This window comes from Zonotrichia albicollis, chromosome 29 (assembly GCF_047830755.1).
Source record: "Zonotrichia albicollis isolate bZonAlb1 chromosome 29, bZonAlb1.hap1, whole genome shotgun sequence".
Lineage (NCBI taxonomy): Eukaryota > Metazoa > Chordata > Aves > Passeriformes > Passerellidae > Zonotrichia > Zonotrichia albicollis.
Genome location: NC_133847.1, coordinates 3,309,497 through 3,324,296, shown reverse-complemented (window position 1 = coordinate 3,324,296; position 14,800 = coordinate 3,309,497). Strand labels below are relative to the sequence as shown.

Genomic DNA, 14,800 nt, shown 5'->3' with positions numbered 1-14,800 from the left:
CAGAGTGCTCCAAGCTCTGCCCAGCCTGGCCTTGGGCACTGCCAGGGATGCAGGGGCAGCCCCACTGCTCTGCCCACCCTCCCAGGGAACAATTCCTGTCGAAATCCCATCTAAATTTCATTTTTTCAGTGGAAGCCATTCCCTGTGTCCTGTCCCTCTAGGCCCTCTACCCAGGACACACCTTGTCATATGTTCCCTTCTTCAGGATCTTCTCTGGCTTGTTACAAGACTCTGGGCTTTTCCTTCCAGATGCCTGAGGGGAAAAGAAAACCAACCCAATGAGCTCAGGAAACATGGGGGTGTCACAGCAGAGAGCTGGAAAGGGAGGATCACCTGCCAGCTGAGGACAGGACAGGGCAAATGTGGTGCAAGGAAGGATTTGCAAGGCAGGGCAAACAAACACAACCATTTCAGCACTGGGAGGAGGGGAGCAGGGGTTTCACACCTTGTTGTTTGCTGGGGGCAGCTTCTGCCCAGGAGGGGGCTCCCGGCTGGGCGGGCACGAGTCGGCGCTGTTGTCACTGTCACTGTCACTGAGGCTCAGTCTGAAAAACCAACAGCACACATTGAGCAGCAAACTCAGCACCAGCTGAGCCACAAGAGCTCAGTGAAATTCTCTTCTTTAGCACAGATTACTGCTCTGGCTGGGAGAAAGGGATTCTTGCAATCTCCAGTGAGCCATTGTTCCTCAGGGAGCTTTGGGTGCCACATTACAGGCACCAGCTCAACTCTGGCATTCAAAAGTCCCCTAGAACAACTCAGCACCACTTCATTTCCAACAGCAGCTGTTCAGGAATTCCTCAATTCCTCCCAGTGTTACAAAGTACCTGCATGAGAGGCTCACTGATACTTCTACAGGCAAAAAATGCATTTTGTGTTGCTGCTGGTGTAATCTCGGAGATTTCCTATTTATTCTCATTCTCCTTTGGCCCTACAGATATGACAGGTATCCCACCTGTGGTGAACCACACTGGTTATCCCCTAAAGGTTTACAAAAATACCCTTCAAATTATTGTTTCCTTGATGATGACAAGTGCAATAATGGACATTTGTTTGTTTTGGTAACCACCAGCAGCATTTCCAATGTGCAGCTGCTCTCTGGGCCAACATTTGGGTTCAAATATTCACTGAGATTCCAGGGTTGGGCAGTAACAGCATTTCCTGAGGGAAGAAGGTGAAGTTCAACTCTTTCCAGGGTGTGGGGCAGGAAACAGCTGTCACTGAGTGCAGAGTGGAGCAGCCAGCACAGGAGGGCAGAGAGAGCCCTGTGAGCCCAGAGCAGCACACTCTGCCTGGCCCCACACTCCAGCAGCTCTGCAGAGACCTGAGGGTCACAATGAGGGGGCTCAGTCACTGACACTGCCAGCCCAGCTCAGCACCTCCCAGAGCCCTCCCCTCTCTGTGCTCTGCAGCCAACCCTGCTGTCACCACTGTCACACACATCTGTTATGGAAAATCCTTCCCTTAGGATTTTTCCTCCTGAGAAGCTGTGAGGCCTCAGGAGCAAAATGTAAACATTGATTATCTGCTGCTGTGGAATGCAACAGGTGCATCTGGGATTAGTCCATGTTTAATGTTGGTAATTAATGGCCAATCACAGCCCAGATGGCTCAGACTCTCTGTCTGAGACAGAACCTTTTGTTATCATTCTTTCCTATTCTATTCTTAGCTAACCTTTCTTCTATTCTTTTAGTATAGTTTTAATGTAATATATATCATAAAATAATAAATCATAGCTTCTGAAACATGGAGTCAGATCCTCATCCAAAATTCCTGTGAACAGCATCACACACCAGCTCTGTGCTGGGTGACCCCACACATCTGCCCTTCCTCCCCTCCCACACAGAGCCCTTTGATTCCTCCCTGAAAATGAGAGCAGCCTAAAATGCAGAGGGTAAAAAGCAACCCAAGAGCCCTGCAGTGGATTTGTTACCACCTGGAATCCCTGCTGACAGGGTTTGTTTTCACTGCTGCCTCCTCTCCCGAGGAGCTGTCGTCATCATCCGACTCCTCGGACTGCAGATCCTCCACCATGGAGCGCAGGGGGCCTGGGCACAGGGACAGCAATTCAGCACCAGGGCACAGCCAGCACAGCAAAAACCTTCACAGCCCCACCCAGCCAAAGCTAAACCCAGCCCCAGCCCAGCCAAACCCTTCACAGCCCCACCCAGCCAAAGCTAAACCCAGCCCCAGCCCAGCCAAACCCTTCACAGCCCCACCCAGCCCAGCCAAACCCAACCCAATCCTGACTGTCTGACATGGCACTGGCAAAGGACACCCTGTGCAGCAGCTAAAGCAGAGCTGACAAACTTTACAGCTCCTCCCCTCCCAAAGGAGAACAAAAGGACATTTTTCATGCCTGTGGGGTTGATTTAAATGTCACTGGAGACAGGAGCAGCGCAGCATTTGCTGCATTTGGAACATTTACTGTGTTGCCAGTTTCCCTCCCTGGGTTATCAGTGGAGGGATCTGAGAAAGGAGCTGTTACACACTGGCAAAATGATGAATGGTACATTTATAATTTTTAATAAAACATAGATGAGATTGGAGGAGAACTGTTCTGGTGATTCTACAGATCAGGCAGCAGCAAGACATTTATAAACTGAGGCAGAAACCAAAGCCAAAAGGGAAAGAACCAAATCCAGAGGGATTCCCTACTCATAAATTAGCTGCCAAAAGAAGAAAAATACTTGTTCATGATGTTATAACATTATTGCCTTTTCTTGCTGAAGCATCACAACTCCAACACATGGCTGCATGCAAGAAACTGTATTATTATAGTGCTGGAAAAGCACATTTAATTCTCCTGAGCTTTTTAAGGTTACACAAGGAAGGTTTGAACAAACTGTGCTGGGAACACACCTTGACTGTGGTTCTGAGATGGCTCGAAATCAGAGTCAGAGCTGGAGTCGGAGCTGGAGCTGGAGTTGGAAGGGCTGGACTGGACAGACTTAACCCCCCATAAAAGGGAAACAAAAGAAAAAGAATCTTAATCTTTCTAATCCAGAAAACCAGAGCACAAAGCACTGAGAGGCAGGAGCATCTCCCATCACTGAATACAGTTCTTGGGGTTCCAGAAAAAAACCCAAAACGTGAGGTGAATAAAAACAACATTTATGGAATCTGGCAGAATATAGCTCAGCAATCCTGGCAGCAACATCAAACCCCTTCACACAAGAGGTTCAAACCCCCCAAATGATGATAAACAGTTAAATTGAAACTCTTACTTTGAAGTGTGACAGATGAGCAGTACAGAACCCAAACCTACCCAAACCCTCTTAAAAATTGTATTTATTGTACCCACCAAGGTTCCCTTGAACCTCAGACTGATCACTGACCATGGAGTGGTTTGGGTTGGAAAGGACCTTAAAGATGATTTAATCCAAATCATCATCCCAGGCTGCTGCCAGCCCTGCCCAGCCTGGCCTTGGGCACTGCCAGGGATCCAGGGGCTGCTCTGGGAAATCCATTCCAGGGATGGATTCCACAATTCCTGATTCCCAATCTCCCACCCAGCCCTGCCCTGTGGCAGTGGGAGCCATTCCCTGGGTCCTGTCCCTCCATCCCTTAAAATCAGTTTATTTTTCCTGCAGGCTCCTTCAGGCACTGGAAGGCCACAAAGAGGTGACCCCAACACTTCTCCAATCAATCCCAGTTCTCTACCCCTTTCCTCACAGACATGGAGATGTCCATCCCAGCTAGCTCACATGACTCCAAAATTAATTCTAAATTATTATTATTATATCCTAAACCCAGTTGTCTCTACAGCAGTTTGAGTGATCCACTGGCTCCAACATAACAGAGATCAACTCAACCCTTGTGACCCAAATTTGTGTGTCAGAACCTGGCAGAAACAACGGGAGTATCCTGTGCAGCAAGAGTGAGTGAAAAGTAAATTAATTACTGCTAACAGCAGCATCCAGGAAGGAATTTTTGGTAAGACTGGGAAATTTTAATCACAAATCTGATACTGGCAGCAATCACCTGCAATATCTTTAAGAACCACCAGAGGGCAGAAGAGGCCACAGCAACTCCCTCTGCCCCCAAGCAGCTCCTAAAATCCCCTAAAATGAGATTTTTGGTACTCAGTTTAAAGATTCTAGTTCTAGTTTAAAGATTCTTCAAGTACTGTAATATCTCGCATTTTTAGAAGTAATTCCCTGGAAATCAGCATTTCAGTTTCACTTTTTCATTCCTAGGAATCCACTTACTACTCCTGATGCTGAAGAATCACACATTGCCACAGGAAGGGTTAATACCCTAAAAACCTTGAGACAGGCACAGAGAGGCACAATCCCTGCCCTGTTGACACTGTCAACAAAATATTGGCAAGATTTTCATTATTTCACTGTAAGAAGGGGGGAAATGTGTGAAAAAATGGTATTAAACCCCTTGGGAAGGGTTCAGGAGCAAAGGAGAATAATTCAACAGTTCCATTATCAGGTCTATTGGCACATTGAAGCAGATCTGGCTGTTTAGGGAAATTCCAAGATGGAAGTGGAGAGCAGAGAGAACAGAGTGCCCAGAGGAGCCCTGGCAGTGCCCAGGGCCAGGCTGGGCAGGGCTGGGAGCAGCCTGGGACAGTGGGAGGGGTCTCTGCCATGGCAGGGGTGGCACTGGATTATAGATAAGGTCCCTTCCAATCCAAACCATGGTGGGATTTTATGAATATTTTCAAGCTAACAGAGCACAGCTCTTGCATCTGACCCACAGCTCCAATCTTACATCCCTCATTCCTGATCATCTGCAAGTCTTCCCTTAAAAAATCCCTTAAAATTAACTGAACAAGATCTAAGCAGCAGCTGTTGGAGATAACCAATCTCTCCTTTTGCCATTTAGGCCATCAGCTCTTTGAGAGCAGGATGCAGATGGACACACTCAGTGGCTGTCACTGGGATGTGACCGAAGCAAAAAGCAACCCTGCCTCCCATCCCTGCCTCCCCTTTTGTCAGCACCGAGGCAGCCAAGCATGAGGCCAGTTCAGGGAACTGGACTTGGTGGGGGAAGGAAAAAAAAAATTAAAAAAACCTCAAAAGAATCAAGGCCAAGGAGCTGAAAGAGCAGGAGAAGCTGTGCAGTGTCCCCTCTGAGCAGGGCTGCTCCTCTCTCTGCACACAAAGATGGCAGCTGGGAGGCACCGCGGAGCTGCAGCCCCGAGTGTTGCACAATCCCCGGGCTCAGCAGCAGCGCTGATGGAAGAGTTTCCAGCCCTGCTCCACCCCCACTTCAGTGATGTGGCTCCCACCGGCCCCAGCAGCAGGGCCAGCAGCAACCCTGGGGCAGAAGCAGTGCTGGGGACAGGGACAGAGCCCGGCTGCTGCTGCCAGGGCACTCTGCAGCTGGGCTGGGGCTCAGGTGCCACAGGAACCTCTGCCACCGCTCCCTGTCTGTCACACAGTGTCCCCAGCAGCAGCTGGGCCAGCGAGGACACCGGGCAGGAACTGGGACAGGACAATGGGGCAGCGAGGACACACTGGGGCAGGGGACACTGGGGCGGGACACCGGGCACACACTGGGGCAGGACAATGGGGCAGCGAGGACACACTGGGGCAGGGGACACTGGGGCGGGACACCAGGCACACACTGGGGCAGGACACACAGTGGGGCAGGACAATGGGCAGAGACTGGGGCAGGGGACACACACTGGGGCAGGGCAGGGACACACTTGGGGCAGGGGACACACACTGGGGGCAGGGGACACTGGGGCTGGACACACACTTAGGGCAGGGGACACACACTGGGGCAGGACAGGGACACACACTGGGGCAGGACAGGGACACACACTGGGGCAGGGGACAACGGGGCAGGGGACACACACTGGGGCAGGAAAATGGGGCAGAGGACACACACACTGGGGCAGGGGACACACACTGGAGCAGGACAGCAGGACACACACTTGGGGCAGGGGACACACACTGGGGCAGGGACACACACTTGGGGCAGGACAGGGACACACACTGGAGCATGGGACAACGGGGCAGGGCACAATGGGGCAGGGGACACTGGGGCAGGGACACACACTGGGACAGGGGACACACTTGGGGCAGGACAGTGGGGCAGGGGACACACTGGGGCAGGACAGGGACACACACTGGGACAGGGGACACACACTGGGGCAGGACAGCAGGACACTGGGGCAGGGCAGGGACGCACATTGGGGCAGGGGACAACAGGACAGGGCACAATGGGGCAGGGGACACACACTGGGGCAGGAAAATGGGGCAGAGGACACACACACTGGGGCAGGGGACACTGGGGCAGGACAGCAGGACACTGGGGCAGGGGACACACACTGGGGCTGGACACACACTGGGGCAGGGGACACACAATGGGGCAAGGGACAATGAGGCAGGACAGCAGGACACTGGAGCAGGACACACACTTGGGGCAGGGGACACACTGGGGCAGGACAGCAGGACACTGGAGCAGGACACACACTTGGGGCAGGGGACACTGGGGCAGGGGACACACTTGGGCAGGACAGGGACACACACTGGGGCAGGGCAGGGACACACACTGGGGCAGGGGACACTGGGGCAGGACAGCAGGACACTGGGGCAGGGGACACACACTTAGGGCAGGGGACACACACTGGGGCAGGACAGGGACACACACTGGGGCAGGACAGGCTGCAGCAGATGCTCAGCCCCACGGTCACAGGCTGTGGTTCCAGGGACAGCCTGGCAGCACCAGCAGCTCCCACTGCTGGCACCAGAGGGGCACCAGAGGGGATGGGGACACCCAGCTGGCACCAGAGGGGATGGGGACACCTCAGGGACAGCAAAGGACACTGAGGGATGTGCACAGTCACAGGTTTGCAGGGAGGGGTGTACATCTGGAACTGAAATGTGGCGCTTGCTGAGCACTTGGGTAAAAGGCTCAAAGGAGAGAGGAGCTGCCTCTTCCTAACGCCTAAGGAGGAAATTTATCCATGTGGGAAGTGAAGTGATAAAATCCCAGAATGGTTTGGGTGGGAAGGGCCCTCAGAGCCCACCCAGTGCCAGCCCTGCCATGGCAGGGACACCTCCCACTGTGCCAGCCTGGCCCTGGGCACTGCCAGGGATGGGAATTCCCTCAGAGTGGAATTAGCACTGCCCAATAAACTCTTCTACTGGGAGTCCTGCAGGAAAAACCCTTCCTGAAAAAACACATCAGTATTGTTGTATCACAGTGCTGATTAAATCATAATACAAACTGTCCCTAGCAAATTAATCTTAATAAAATAAACCTTTCTTAAAGTGGTCAGGAGGAACCAGTTCCAGAATTCCCATGACATTATCCTGTGAACCCTATTACAAGATATAGGGCTCCTTTATAACAAATATACAAGTGAAAAGTAGCAAGAGTTTGGATTTGTCTGTTCCTTCTTGCATTTTTTTGCCTTCTTTTGGAAAACACTTTTTAGAAAACAGAGGATGAGGAATGTTCTCGGTTGTAAAAAGGAAAAAAAATATTTAGACAGCTTTTAAAAATAGTAGTACAAGAACATAATTTGTTTTATGTTTCACAACACAACTTATTTAGATTTAGTGGCATGTGGTTGCATTTTGAGCTCCAGCCAATGGCACATTTCTTACAGGCCATGACAGGAAGAGGGTCTTTATTTACATTTTAATACTGGGGTTTTTTCATTACCAAAACTGAGATGATTTCCTTCTTTTCTGAAATAAGATCACATTCTAAACCACTGCCATCATGGAAGTGTCTCTGCATCTCTTGTAGCTCTGCAGATGTCACTGCAATGGATCAATGAGGGACCATAACCTTAAACTCTGACTTTTAGGTAACTGTCTGCAGATAAATCTCAAAAAGTTTGTACAGGAGGAACATTTAATATTGACTGGAGTTTCAAAGAAGAATTTTATTTGAGATGCAACCCAATCTAAGCATTTCCCAATCTGCTGCTCTATCTTCTCTGAGAGATTATTTTTATATCTTTTCCAGGCAGGGATTTAACATCATCCTTCCACACTGGTAAAGAATAAATCCCTACTCACCTCTGACTTGAAAGAAGTTTCATCCTCTGAGTTTGACTCCTCCATCTCCACAGGCTTTTTGATCTCCTTGGCCTCGCTCTCGGATTTTACCTTTTCCACTTTGGCATTCATCTTCTCCTTGGTTTGTTTCTTCTCTGGATATGAGGAAGACGAGGTTCTGGGAGATGTCCCCAGGATATTCTTCACCCCTTTGGAGCTACTCTTTTTTTGTTTTTTGGCACTAGGCTTTGGTGACTCCACGTTGGAGGGCCTCTTGCTGGAAGACTTTAACTCCGGCTGTGGGCCCCCCTTTGGAGAGGTGTTCTCCAGTTTGGTCTCCTTCACGGCCAGTTTTGGTTCCTTGAAAGCAGCTTTTGGAGGTGCCTTCTCCTCCTTAGGCAGTTTGTTCTCAGTTGGTTTTCTGGAGGAGTCCTTCAAAGGCTTGTTCTGTTCTCTCTCAAGGTCTTTGGAGGAGTTTTTGCTCTCAGAGTCTTTCCTGGGCCTCTCCCTGTGCTCCTTGGTTACTTTATGTGGCTTGGATGCTTTGCTACTTTCCTTGTTTGCATCCTAAAATTCAGCAACAGAAACATGCAAGCTGGGTATGAAACTGCAGCTCTGCACAGAATGATAAAACACATCCTCATAAATCACATGGCAATGTTTGTTCTGTGCAGAAATCCACCCCCACATGCCCAGGTAAACATCCACATTTCCCTCAAGCTGCTGCACACACACTGGCAGTGAGCATTTCAACATTGAGTAAGGATAAAACATGTTCTGCTCCTTTCCTTTCCTCTGTCCAAGGTCTAGAAACATCTACAGGGGTTTAATTCAGGTAAATGTCCACATTTCCCTCAAGCTGCTCCACACACACTGGCATTGAGCATTTCAACATTTAGGAAAGGATAAAACATGTTCTGCTCCTTTCCAGGCTCTGTCTAGAAACATCCACAGGTGTTTAATTCAGATTTAGCCCAGGTAAACACATTTCCCTCAAGCTGCTGCACACACACTGGCAGTGGGCATTTCAACATTGAGTAAGGATAAAACATGTTCTGCTCCTTTCCTTTCCTCTGTCAAAGGTCTAGAAACATCTACAAGTGTTTAATTCAGGTTTAGCTCAGGTAAATGTCCACATTTCCCTCAAGCTGCTGCACACACACACTGGCAGTGAGCATTTCAATATCTAGGAAAGGATGAAACATGTTCTGCTCCTTTCCAGGCTCTGTCTAGAAACATCTACAGATGTTTAATTCAGATTTAGCCCAGGTAAACACATTTCCCTCAAGCTGCTGCACACAAACTGGCATTGAGCACTTCAACATTTAGTAAGGATAAAACATGTTCTGCTCCTTTTCAGGCTCTATCAGAGATCTAGAAACATCCACAGGTGTTTAATTCAGGTTTAGCCCAGGTAAACACTCACATTTCCCTCAAGCTGCTGCACACACACTGGCAGTGAGCATTTCAATATTTAGGAAAGGGTGAAACATGTTCTGCTCCTTTCCAGGCTCTGTCTAGAAACATCTACAGATGTTTAATTCAGGTTTAACCTGAATGCAAACACAGATGCCCCTCTCAGGGCACCCTGGAGGAAGGGAAGCAGGGGAATGTTGTCTCTTTAGCAACTGGCAATTTTCACCAGAGTTCATCTCAGAGCCCTTTATTTCTCTGCTGTGTTTTTCAGTGCTTAATTCCTGACCAAAATTAAATCAGCCACTAACAGGTAAGTCATCTTCACTCTGTTTCATAACATCAGAAGGCATAACTGAAGTGCCAGAGTGTTGAACATGGCTATCAGAATTGAATTACACTGGGAAATGAATTGTTGTTAATACCTGTGACTGTTCAGGCTGACACAGTGCATGTAATCTGCTCCAAAATACATTGCTTGGGGATTGTTTCCCCATCTAGGATTATACAAAAATAGCTTCAGTACATAAGGGAAAAAAAGAAAAATCTTGAGGTTCTGTGGAAGTGTCAGGGCCTGGCTGCTGCTGGACACAAACACCCAGTGTGGAAAGCACCCATTGGAGCAAGTGAAGTGTTTGATGCTCTCTCAGCACTGCCCTGAGGAAGAGGAAGGGCTGACTTGCCAAGGGGTGCAGGGCATGGCAGGCAGAGAGAGAGCCCCAGAACCCATCAGGGACACAACCAGAACCATCAGAGAGGATTTCATCTGCCTTTAAGGACAATACAATCCACCAAAAATTCCCAGTCTGGCACATTTAATTTTCTTTTCAAAACTTCCCTGGAGAGAAGTCTATCAGATCATAAAAAAGCCTCCTAGAGGCTTGGCAAGTTCCAGACCATTAAGTACTGAACTGCAGAGTACAAGGAGGTTCAGAATTAGCAGCAGCCAGGAACAGCTGCTGAACAAGCTCTCAGCAGGCTGGCCTGAAAGGCTCCCTCACCTCAGGCTGACCCAAACATGTGCTGCACTGACCTTTGACCCATGGGAGGGTTTGGTCTTCTTGGGATCAGAGAAGGCAGAGAGAGGTATCGTGGGCAGCATTGGATAATCAGGACTTGGCCTTGAAACAGTCTCTGCTCCTTCTGGCATCACCATTACCTGGGAATAAAGAGGAGGGAAATTATGTCTGCACCAAGTCTCACGGACTATTAACTATTAACACATGATTATGTTAAGCCACTTGCTCAATTAACACACTATTATTCATCTTTTCAATGTTTTTTTCCTCGCCTGCTTAAAGGCCATAAAAAGATATTGTCTATGGAATGCTCAGTTTCAAGGCAACTCCTCAAATACAGAATATTAAACTCACAAAACTGAAAGGCAGCAATGCAATATCGAGTGTCTTCCCCAAAGGGAATGCCAATATTCTGAGCACAGGCAGGCAATAAAGCTCTGGACAAGAACTGTGTGTTCTGCTGCAAATGCTCTTCCCCTGAAAAAGGCAAGGGAGATAAATCTGGAAGGAATGAGCAAGATTTCCTTGGTTTAGGAAAAGCTGAATTCACTGTTTCAGGGGAAAAAGGAAAAAAACCACAGCTTGGGTCTCTCCCTTCACAAAATCCTAACACCAAGCACTGAGCTCCATGGAACAATTCCTTTCTTATATTGTCAGGATAATTCTGTGAAAAACTGCCACCAGAGAAAAGGCATCCAAAGCGATTAACAGCTGAAACACCTCAGTACACAAGGACTGAAACACCATCCTGTGAAAATCCTAGAGAGCAGAGGATGTTCCAGCCATCCTAGGGCTGAAATGAGCACCTTCCTCTCTCTGCCCAGTACAGGAAAGCACTGGCACACAGGGAACAGCAATCATGGATTGGAAAGGGTCTTAAAGCTCATTTTATTCCACCTCCCATATCCCAGGCTGCTCCAAGCCCTGCCCAACCTGGCCTTGAAATACTCTGGCTCATTAAAAATTTCTTGCACTTTGTGGTTTGGACTGATTTGCTCAGATCTTGCATTTATTTGAGGATCATCCTTTAGTCTATCCCTGCTCAATACCTTTCCAGATATGGAAATGTTCAGTTCCAACCCATTCTCTACTGGGCCTTCTAGAGAATACCTACTTCCCACCCCAACCTGTTTTCACTCCATATTATCCAATTTTTCAATAATTTTTTTTATTATCTAAGCCACAAGTAGCTGATGCCAGGTTTAGAGGTCATTTATTGACCAGGAAGCACTAACTATTAAGTTAAAAAAAATAACAATAAAGAATGGTTTGAAAGCCTCTCTCTTTCCTTGAGCTTTTCTGTACTGAGCCAGCTCCTGGCACCAGGCAACATCCACAGCAGATCCCACTTTCCAGAGGGGTTTTGAGGGGTTTTCTGCTTTGACATTAATTCTCACATTTAAACTGACAAAAGAAATGTCACTAATACACACCAACAAAGGATTTGTTCTGCTGTAAGTGCTGCAGTTCTATAACCACCAGTCAAAACTGGCTGGGTCATCTTTTAAATGAATGTAGAAAACTGCTTGAAGCCTGCTGGCCTTAAAGAAACCTCAGAACAAAACAAGCCCACTCCTTTTGGGATCCCAAACTGGGCACTTACCCCTCCAGCCCTGATGAGTTTGCGCCTGAATTCCTTGGTGGGGTTGTTGAAAGTCAGTTTCTCACAACGAAGGTGGTTCACAGGTGGGTTCCCCTCCAGATTTAGGAACAGGTCATATGTGAAACAAACCTTTTTGGGCTCCTCCTAAAAACAAGAAAGGCTTTGGGAAACTGGAAGAAGCTTGGCAAGCACACTAAGCCTGGGGATGCGAACAGTCACTCCTGAAAATCCCAAATAAACCACTGAGTGTTGCATTCATGGAGTTTTTCACCATGAGATCAGAGAGCTGGAAATTAAACTATTTGTGCTTGAGGTTAACATTGTTCATCAGGAAGTCAGGCATGAGGCTTCTCACTGCAAAAGCAATGCATGGACACAGATTTTTGACTGAAAATTGTCTGCTTAAAGCTGTTCAAGTCTGCCCAGAAAAGCAGATTCACAAGCTTTATGCACGACTGTTTTCACCAAAATTCAGATCCTATCTCCTTTGGGAAGCACTAACTCTAAGTATCAATATTAAGAAAAGCATAATCCTTTTTGAGAGGAGGAACAACTTCTGAACTCCCAGGATCTCTGCAGGCACCGAGAAAAGATTAAAGGCAATGGGAAAAGGATGGCTTGGTTTGGAAAATCCTTTTCAATATGCATATTGCAGGGGCTGAATGGGAAGATATGCCAGGCTTTTGAACTTTCCAAGGGCACTTTCACCCAAGCAATCCAGAGTTTGTGGGAGTGCTGGGGGGATCATCTGCGCCTCACTGCCTCTGCTCCACCCGCTGCGTTTGCAGCACAGAACGGAAGAAATCCCTCTCTTTTTGCCCTAAAATTGAAAATACTCTTCTTGTGTATTACAAATATGGACAGGACATTGCCTGGGTGTTTCTTGCAGTTTGATTTTCAAGCTGGAAATGCAATGTGCAGGAGAGGAAGCCCAGTGAGGGCAGCAGTGCCCTGCACATTTCCATCCATGCACCCCACGTGCCCCATTCCCTGCACAGCACAGCAGTCTGTTCCAGAACTCCCTCCCAGCAGCTCCATTTCCTGCTGCAGTGGCATTGCTGGATGGGAACAGGCACTGCACTGGGTTTGCTGAAAATAGGCTGAAACAGCTTCAGACCACCCCAATTCCTGCAGAGACCATTGCTTGGACAAACTACACCTCTAACAATGCAAAGGATGGTAGCTACACCTGGTTTACATCAATATCAGTACCCTGAGCTGATCTAGGAGCTGAGTTCTTGGATCTTCACCCCCAAACAGGAGCAGGGTTTGGTCACAGAGGAAATTCAATGTGCAGGAGAGGAAGCCCAGTGAGGGCAGCAGTGCCCTGCACATTTCCATCCATGCACCCCACGTGCCTCATTCCCTGCACAGCACAGCAGTCTGTTCCAGAATTCCCTCCCAGCAGCTCCATTTCCTGCTGCAGTGGCATTGCTGGATGGGAACAGGCACTGCAGGCTCTCAGCCATTAGGTTTGCTGAAAATAGGCTGAAACAGCTTCAGACCACCCCAGTTCCTCTTGTTGGTGCAGAAGCCATTCCTTGGACAAACTACACCTCTAACAATGCAAAGGGTGGTGGCTACACCTGGTTTACATCAATATCAGTTCCCTGAGCTGATCTAGGAGCTGAGTTCTTGGATCTTCACCCCCAAACAGGAGCAGGGTTTGGTCACAGAGGAAATTCAAGGGTGTAGCTACCACCCTTTGTACCTCTAACAATGCAAAGGGTGGTAGCTACACCTGATTTACATCAAAATCAGTTCCCTGAGCTCATCTAGGAGCTGAGGTCTTGGATCTTCACCCTCAAACAGGAGCAGGGTTTGGTCACAGAGGAAATTCAATGTGCAGGAGAGGAAGCCCAGTGAGGGCAGCAGTGCCCTGCACATTTCCATCCATGCACCCCACGTGCCCCATTCCCTGTGCAGCACAGCAGTCTGTTCCAGAATTCCCTCCCAGCAGCTCCATTTCCTGCTGCAGTGGCATTGCTGGATGGGAACAGGCACTGCATTGGGTTTGCTGAAAATAGGCTGAAACAGCTTCAGACCACCCCAGCTCCTGCAGAGGCCATTGCTTGGACAAACTACACCTCTAACAATGCAAAGGGTGGTAGCTACACCTGGTTTACATCAATATCAGTACCCTGAGCTCATCTAGGAGTTGAGGTCTTGGATCTTCACCCTCAAACAGGAGCAGGGTTTGGTCACAGAGGAAATTCAATGTGCAGGAGAGGCTGTGCTGTGAAGCCCAGTGAGGGCAGCAGTGCCCTGTACATTTCTATCCATGCACCCCACGTGCCTCATTCCCTGTGCAGCACAGCAGTCTTTTCCAGAATTTCCTCCCAGCAGCTCCATTTCCTGCTGCAGTGGCATTGCTGGATGGGAACAGGCACTGCAGGCTCTCAGCCATTAGGTTTGCTGAAAATAGGCTGAAACAGCTTCAGACCACCCCAATTCCTGCAGAGGCCATTGCTTGGACAAACTACACCTCTAACAATGCAAAGGGTGGTAGCTACACCTGGTTTACATCAATATCAGTACCCTGAGCTCATCTAGGAGTTGAGGTTTTGGATCTTCGCCCTCAAACAGGAGCAGGGTTTGGTCACAGAGGACAGTGTCATATTAACATGCTGCCAACACCAGGTATTCAGACCCTCTTTTGGGAAAGTCCTGAGGAATCCACACACTCCTGAAAGGAGTTTACTAAAACAGATACAAGGGAGGAAGAATAAAAATCCTTGCAAAACAGCCTGCCCTGTCATTTGCCTGTTTTCCATGCCTGTTCTCATTAA

General features: G+C 48.5%; 1 protein-coding gene across 2 annotated transcripts in view; it reads right to left on the bottom strand.

Moving 5' to 3' along the window:
- MLLT1 (MLLT1 super elongation complex subunit) overlaps nt 1-14,800 on the bottom strand; it is a 36,604-nt gene that overhangs the window by 5,411 nt on the left and 16,393 nt on the right. The window contains exons 4-10 of one of the 2 annotated variants that reach the window (XM_074528928.1): nt 12,012-12,155; nt 10,423-10,548; nt 7,999-8,543; nt 2,863-2,960; nt 1,937-2,048; nt 446-545; nt 182-253 (exon numbers count right to left, since the gene is read on the bottom strand). In XM_074528928.1, coding sequence (XP_074385029.1) covers nt 182-253; nt 446-545; nt 1,937-2,048; nt 2,863-2,960; nt 7,999-8,543; nt 10,423-10,548; nt 12,012-12,155 — 1,197 coding nt within the window. Of the gene's footprint in view, nt 1-181; nt 254-445; nt 546-1,936; nt 2,049-2,862; nt 2,961-7,997; nt 8,544-10,422; nt 10,549-12,011; nt 12,156-14,800 lie in introns of both variants that reach the window. The other variant, XM_074528929.1, reaches the window with a different exon arrangement.